At 63.7% G+C, this 7,449-nt stretch overlaps 1 protein-coding gene across 1 annotated transcript; it reads left to right on the top strand.

Moving 5' to 3' along the window:
• Positions 1–2,899: 2,899 nt before the first annotated feature.
• GDF7 (growth differentiation factor 7) lies at positions 2,900–7,098 on the top strand. The gene is made up of 2 exons (XM_027113901.1): positions 2,900–3,333; positions 6,086–7,098. The coding sequence occupies exons 1-2, from the start codon at positions 2,943–2,945 to the stop codon at positions 7,042–7,044; spliced, it is 1,350 nt and encodes a 449-aa protein (XP_026969702.1). The 5' UTR covers positions 2,900–2,942; the 3' UTR covers positions 7,045–7,098.
• The last annotated feature ends 351 nt before the right edge of the window (positions 7,099–7,449 follow it).

Raw genomic sequence — 7,449 nt, 5'->3', positions numbered from 1 at the left:
GACATGGCCCAAGTGTCCCTTCCTCCCTCCCCTTCAGTGTGGCTGGTCAAAAAGGCCCTCCATCCCCCCTTCCCATCACTTTACTTTGAACCACCTAACAGTGCACTGTACATTCACGCGCATTTACGTATCTACGTGTTCCCTGTCTCTTCTGCCCTTACAAAAGCTCCATGCGTTTGCCTGTGCGTTGCTGAATCCACAACACATGGAAGGCTGCTCACGGTATTTACTGGAAAGAAGGAACGAATAGAGGGAGGGATAAACAATGAATGAATGCATCATTGCCTCATTTTACAGACCAAGAAACACAGGTGACGGCAGCTAAGGCCTGGCTCAAGCACACGCAGCTGCTGGGTGTTGGCTCGAGCAGCAGCACCCCACACCCCTCCCCCCAGCAGTCTCCTCCAGAGCCTTCCGGTGCCTACAAGCTACTTCTCTCTTGGCCATCATCTCCCTGGGGACCCAGAACAGACTAACAGATGCAGGGCGACTGAGCCTCCTCTGTGCCAGCCTGTTATCCTGGACACACACCACCTTCCTGAAGTGAGAATCTCCCCATTTTATAGAAGAGGAAATTCAGTCTCAAAGAAGCTTAATGGCCTGCTCCCACAGGGACAGCAAGAGCACATGGCCCCCAAGCCGTCCCTAATTCCTAAGTCCCAAGGTGACCTCAAGGTGGAGGGATCATGTAATTAACAATCGTTTATTTGGCACCTGCTGTACCAAGCCTGGGCCGGGACCCTTCCATTCTCTCCCTCACACAGCTGGAGAAGTCGAAGCCCAGATGATGCAAGGGACTGGTTGTTAAGAGCAAAGCCATGACCAGAACCAGGGCTACTTGACCCCAGCTCAGGGCTCCTAGGGTGTTTGTGCAAATCACAGACGAGATGACGTGCAAAACTTCCGAAGACTGTGCGTGGCTGAAGGAGGAAAGGAGGCCAAGAAAGACAGCAGGGACGCAGCACCGGCATGAGCAGAGAGACCGGTGGCTGGGCGGCCACTATTTTGACTGACCAGTGTCTCTAGCGGGCGGCTCTGCCAGACAGCCTGCGTGGGTTCGTGCAGGGCCGCTCTGTACCGGGACCACGCCGAGAGGGAGACCCGTGACCACGACCTTGTCGGGGCTCTCTGCCCTCGGTCCCAAAGGCAAGGTGGGTTAATGCAGCCCCGGTCATCCCAGCCTCCCACCACCCTTCCTGCCCAGACATTCCCACGCGAACCTCAGGCCTTTTTCCTCCGCCCCCCTGATCCGCCTGGGGTCCGAGAGTTACGACCTTTTGCCAGGCCTCTCCTGCTCCCATACGACCCCGAGAGGTGGCCCAAAGTCCCCAGCTGAGCGGGCGCTGCATCTCCGCGGTGGTCGGCAGGGCGACGACTGAGGAGCTCGCTTGGGACGAAGCAGCGGGCGTTGGGGAGCTCAGAAGCCTGGGGCCGCAGTCGGCCCAGGAGCTCCCCGGGCCGGGCGTCTTCCGTGGGTCAGAGTGCGGGGCAGCCGGGCGAGAGAGGGACTCACGCGGCTTTGGGTCCGGTGGCGTCGGGCTGCCGCTGATCGCCCACTCAAAGTAACTATGACGCACTACCCCCGCCTAGATTTCCAGTTCGGTAGCAAATATAATTTTAAAATAAAAGGACGCGCCTGCCCTGCTACGGGGATACGTCCGGCTGCAGCCCGCCATCCGCGCAACAGCGGATTGTCCATCCGCTGGGCTTTCCCGCATTCGAGGGATGTCCGGGCTGCTGGTGGAGCTAAGCCGACACCCGCCGACGACCACCCTCCCTGGCGCGTCTCCCTGAGATGTGGCCTCCCGGGGACCTACCCCTGCGGGCTGCGGACCCAAGTGCCAAGCTGCCCGCGCGACTGCGGTCCCGGGCGCCCCCTCCATCCATCCCCCGCCCTGCGGGAGAACCGAGGCCCGGGAAGGAAGTACGGAGGCGCCACCCCGAGGCTCTTCACCGCCCGCCCTCCCGGCTCTGCCCGCGCCCCAACATACCCGGTAGCCCGTTTCTGTTAGCCGGGCCCCTGGGAGGCGGGCGGAAGGTCCTCACTTTCGATGCACAGACGAACTCGGGGAGCCGCTCCCGCGCGGGAGTCCCCTCATACCCTGGGGCTGCCTTCGTAGTTCCTGAGCTCCTTTAAGATCCTGGCTCCCGTCTAAGCGCATGTTCAGTGCCCAAACCTTTGATTTTCGACCGTCGGTCCTTGTCCCGCTGTCCTTCCGGCCTGCCCTTCCAGCCGCTAGCCCTCTCTTCCCTACGGGTCTCCTCCCCGGCTCCGGCCTCCCGCTCCGATCTTTGGAAGCTGTGCCAGGGTGGGGAACCGCAGAACCGGTGATCAAAAACGCGCTTTTGTGTCAACCCTGCGCGCCCTGGTGGCCTCTCTGTGCGCGGTGGCCACGGGATCGTGGCACTGACAGGCGAGGCCGAGCCCCTCCGCGGCCGCACTTCTGGCGTCTCGGGCCCCTGCAGTACAGGAGCGGGCGGGGGGCGGGTGCTTCTCCGCAGGGGAGTAGGGAAGACGCTGGGCGGGTACGCGCGATATCTCGGAGCCTCTGACTCCCGAGGGCGCATTTGGCCCGGGCGCAGCGAGGACGGAGGGGGTCACTTTGCCCTGGGAGAGCGAGGCGGCGCCCCGGTTTGTCGCGGGAGCCTCCAGCCGGTGACACTCGCCTAGCGAGAGTGGGGGGCGAAGCGCTTCGGCTGGGGGAGGAGGCTCCGGCCCTGGGCTCAGCGTTAGGCCGGAGTAGGGGGCGCGGCGCTGCCGCTCGAGTGTTCAGCAGGGGGCGCTGCTCCGGGCGTTGGGCGGGGGTGGGGTGGGAGAGGAGGGGGGGCCGCAGCTTGCTGCGCACACTTCCCCCATTATTAAACACTATGTTCAAAAGGCGCTGGGGGACTTCCCGAAGCCACGGAGCCCGCGCCGCCCGCCCGCCTGGCCCTCGGAGCCCATGGACCTGAGCGCGGCCGCCGCGCTGTGCCTCTGGCTGCTGAGCGCTTGCCGCCCCCGCGACGGGCTCGAAGCGGCCGCGGTGCTGCGAGCGGCGGGGGCAGGGCCGACCGGGAGTCCGGGGGGCGGCGGCGGCGGCGGGAGGACCCTCGCCGCGACTGCGGGCGCCTCCGCTGCCCCGGCCGCCGCGGCTCCCGGGCCCCGCGCCGCGCGCCGCGCCGCGGGCTCCGGCTTCAGGAACGGCTCGGTGGTGCCGCACCAATTCATGATGTCGCTTTACCGGAGCCTGGCCGGGAGGACTCCGGCCGGGGCAGTCGCCGCCTCCACCTCGGGTTCTGGCCGCCACAGCCGCGCGGACACAATCACCGGCTTCGCAGACCAGGCGACCCAAGGTACTCACACCTCCACTGCGCTAGTCCATCCTGTCGGGTCCTAGGCTGAGGTCACCGCCGGAGCCTTGTCCCGGCACCATTCCATTCGGGGGGCCTTGGTCCCCGCACATCCCAGCCTCAGGTGTTAGAAAGTTCGCCGAGGCCCACGCACCCGAACCCGCAGCGCCTGGACTGTGGCTAGAGCCGCGGCAGCTTGCGGGGCCCGGCCCCGGAGGGCTGAGCCCGTCCCTCTGCCGGGCTGCCCGGGCCCTGCCGGCCGGCGGGTCCCCTCGAGGAGGCAGGCTGTTTTGGAGATCCGGAGAAGCAAGGAGGGGGCCCGGCCCAGAGGGACTGCGCAGTGGTGGTGGCGGCGGCTGCTTCGTTGCTGTGCAGTTCCCAGTCTTGCGGGGGGCCGTACAAACTGGGGGAAATGAGGAGAATGCGGGACACAGCAGGCATCAGACTAAAGTAAATGGTTCTGGAGAGGCTGGTGGCATCACCAGGTATGGGGAGGGCCCTTCTAAGCAGGCTGCGTCTGGGTAGAGGTGTGTAGCTATGGGTGCCTGCCTTGTGCTAGGCCCCTGGGGGAGCCAGAGGTGAAGGACTCCGGTTGTGTAGAGAGGAGAGGAGGGCCAGCGACGCTGCAGGAATGCAGGCTTCTCTGGGACCAAGTACCCCGCCTTACTCCACCCTGAGCCCTCCAAAGGTAGGACTTAGGTGAGACTGTGGTGGTCGGTGAGTGTCATCTGGATTTTATTAATCTCTATTGAAGCCATTAAAACAGACAGATAGGGAAAATTTAACTAATTTCAGGAGGAAATGCAAGTAATTTCGGCCTTAACTCTATCCAGCCAGAGACCCAGAATGGAAGGCAGAAAGGAAAGAAAGGCAAATAGGGCCGGAAAGTTAAGTGCTGCTGCAATCCAGGTCCTGCCTGGGAGCCACTGGGGGTTGTATGTGCCCGACCCTAGCCTGGGAAAGCAGGTAGAGGCGGGGCAGAGATCAAATCTCTCGCCCCCTCCAGCATACACATAACGTCTACACAGAATGCTTTATTTGGGATACAGGGGCATCCTGGGCCCAAATGGCCTCATAGTCTGGTGGGAACTTTCAAGCATTCTCCGAGGGCCTGGCATGCATCCTGGATGGGATGCTAGGGTACTCATAGGGAGCCCAGGTCCTGGTGTACAGAGCCAGGGAAGGCCCCAGTCCTAATTCTGCAGAGTGGGCTCCCAGCTGTGGGAGAGGTGAGATGTGCAGGGCCCTAAGCTTGGAGAGGCACCAGATGTTCTTTCTTAGGTCGAGTTAGGCCTTCGGTGGTCTCAGCCTGAGCTGAATCCTTTCCTGGGGAGCTCTGCTTGGTTGGCAAGGCTAGTAAGGCCGCCTCTCCTTCCTCTCTCTGGAGGGAGAGGATGCAGGGGCAGCATCTCAAAGCTGAGAGAGGCTGCAGAAGCTCAGAGAAAGTGTGGCAGCGAGCAAGCCCGTGGGAGAAAGCACGGGGGAGGGGTGGGGAGCACTTGCCCAGGGCCTCTCCTGCTACCCTCTCCACCCTGAGCCTCAGCTTGGAGCAGGGCTGCCTGAGGTCACCGCAGCACCCAGACTTCAGACCCCAGGAGTCGATGGCATGGCATCTGTGGTTGGTGAGCAAATCTCCAATAGTGGGGGGAGTGTGCACAGTCTCTTCGCGTTTGGGGCAAAACGAAACCATATGACCTTCTTCAAAGGGAGCTCCTTATCTGCTGCTTGGTGGAATTTCAACTCTTTTTTCCTTTCTGAGCCCCAAAAGAAAAAAGTGCCCACAACCAGAAGTAAAATCCCAAAGCCCGAGTTGAGTCATAACGGAGGGAAAGAATAAGTCTGCGAGGGGACCAGAGGGTACTGGCGGGGAGACCTCACTCGGTTCGCTGCCCTCACTGCAGCAAGGCAGTCCCGGCTGCCTCAAACCCTTCCCAGAAGGTTGCTTGCGCTCCTTTGCCGCCTTTCCCCTCCGTCGGAGGTGGCGGAAACACTGGGAGAAGCTGAGCCTGGAGTTCCCCATCGCGACCAGGGGCTGAGCCGGGCCCCTAATCTGGGCCTCAGTTCCCCTTCAGCAAAGCGAGGAGGCTGGAGGCACTAAAGGCTTTCTGCAGCCCTGAGGGCCCGTTCCCCTTCTAGGCGAGCCCCCGCCTGCATGGGAGATCGTGGCCGGCTGGAATGTCCAGGCTGGGCTGGGGAAGAGAGGTAGCAGAAGCAGTTTACAGGGGACAAGAATTTTCCGTTTTCGCACAACCGGGACTCCGAGGCTCTCTTGGCGGCTAAGCAGGGCCATAACCAGCAGTCCCCTTACCGCGGCCGGCCTGGCCTCCAGGTCTTGAAGAGGCGCACGACCTCTGATGCGCCCACCGGGCCTTCTTTCTGCCAGCGGCTGAAAATCTGGCCTCCGACCTCGTCTTCGAAAACCCATGACTCTGGGGCAGGCAGTGGACTGTAGTGGCCTTAAGTCTTGGTCTCGGGTGAGGAGGTGCGTTCAGTTGATGTCCGTGGGTTGTCGGAAATCGTTTGGCTCGATGAACGAAAACCCAGATCCAGATAATCTGAACCTAAGGCTCTCTTTCTTCCGGACCAGGCTGGCGGCTTTCCGGCTGGAGCCGAGACGCCCGGTCAGGCGCCGGCTCCAGCGAGCCTTGTTCTCACGTCCAGGGTAGTTGCTATTTGCAGTTAGGAGGCCCCGTGGCCAGGCGTGCCGGCTTCGCTCTCACACCGCTCTTTCTCTGTCTCTGCCCGTCCCCGGCAGACGAATCGGCAGCGGAGACCGGCCTGAACTTCCTGTTCGACGTGTCCAGCCTTCCCGACGCCGACGAGGTGGTGGGCGCGGAGCTGCGTGTGCTGCGCCGCGAGTCTCCGGAGCGGGGCCCCGGCAGCGCGACCCTCCCGTTGCTGCTGCTGTCCACGTGCCCCAGCGCCGCGCGCGCGCCGCGCTTGCTGCATTCCCGGGCCGCCGAGCCCCTGGACACCGCGCGCTGGGAGGTGTTCGACGTGGCGGACGCCTTGCGGCGCCACCGCCGGGAGCCGCGCGCCACCCGCGCGTTCTGCCTCTTGCTGCGCGGAGTGGCGGGTCCCGCGCCGGTCCCACTGGCACTGCGGCTGCTGGGCTTCGACTCGCGGGGCGGAGGCGGAGCGGCGGCGGAGGAGCGCGCGCTGCTGGTCGTCTCCTCCCGCACGCAGAAGAAGGAGAGCCTGTTCCGAGAGATCCGCGCCCAGGCCCGCGCGCTCGGGGCCGCACTGGCAGCGGAGCCGCCGCCGGATCAGGGACCTGGCATGGGGTTGCCGACGGCGGTTATCGGCGGCCGCAGGCGGCGGCGGACGGCGTTGGCCGGGACTCGGGCAGCGCAGGGCAGCGGCGGGGGCGAGGGCCGGAGCCACGGGCGCAGGGGCCGGAGCCGCTGTAGCCGCAAGCCCCTGCACGTGGACTTCAAGGAGCTGGGCTGGGACGACTGGATCATCGCGCCGCTGGACTACGAAGCATACCACTGCGAGGGCGTTTGCGACTTCCCGCTGCGCTCGCACCTTGAGCCCACCAACCACGCCATCATTCAGACACTGCTCAACTCCATGGCGCCGGATGCAGCGCCGGCCTCCTGCTGCGTGCCCGCGCGCCTCAGCCCCATCAGTATCCTCTACATCGACGCCGCCAACAACGTGGTCTACAAGCAATACGAGGACATGGTGGTGGAGGCGTGCGGCTGCAGGTAGCATGCGGGCCAGGCCGGGCCAGGGAGGGGGCAGCCGCGCCGCCAAGGACTCCCCGCTGAGAGCAGCTTCGGGCCGAGCCTGTCACCTAGCGTGGCTGCGTGTCGGAGTCTGGCCCGGCGGCCGCACGGAGGAGGAAGAGCGCACGTTCACACACCAACACTCACACCCACACACTTCGTCACTCATGCGCACGTTTACGGTGGAAGCATCCGAAAGCCCTGGGAAGAGATGACCTTGACGCTACCGAATGTCACAGTCATGTGTATTTTGCAAACAGATCACCATTGCGCCCACCGCCCCCTTTTGGGGGGAGGATGGCTTTGCATTGCTGTTACAGTAACCGGCACCAAATCGGGTAGAAACGGGTTAGGGAATTGGGGGCTTCGGCATGGGGGAGCTAAAGGG

This window comes from Aethalodelphis obliquidens, unplaced genomic scaffold, assembly GCF_003676395.1.
Source record: "Aethalodelphis obliquidens isolate GAN/ISIS:26980383/991018 unplaced genomic scaffold, ASM367639v1 scaffold12, whole genome shotgun sequence".
Taxonomy (NCBI): domain Eukaryota; kingdom Metazoa; phylum Chordata; class Mammalia; order Artiodactyla; family Delphinidae; genus Aethalodelphis; species Aethalodelphis obliquidens.
The sequence above is the reverse complement of the archived record's forward strand: the minus strand, read 5'-3'. Positions and strand labels throughout refer to the sequence as shown.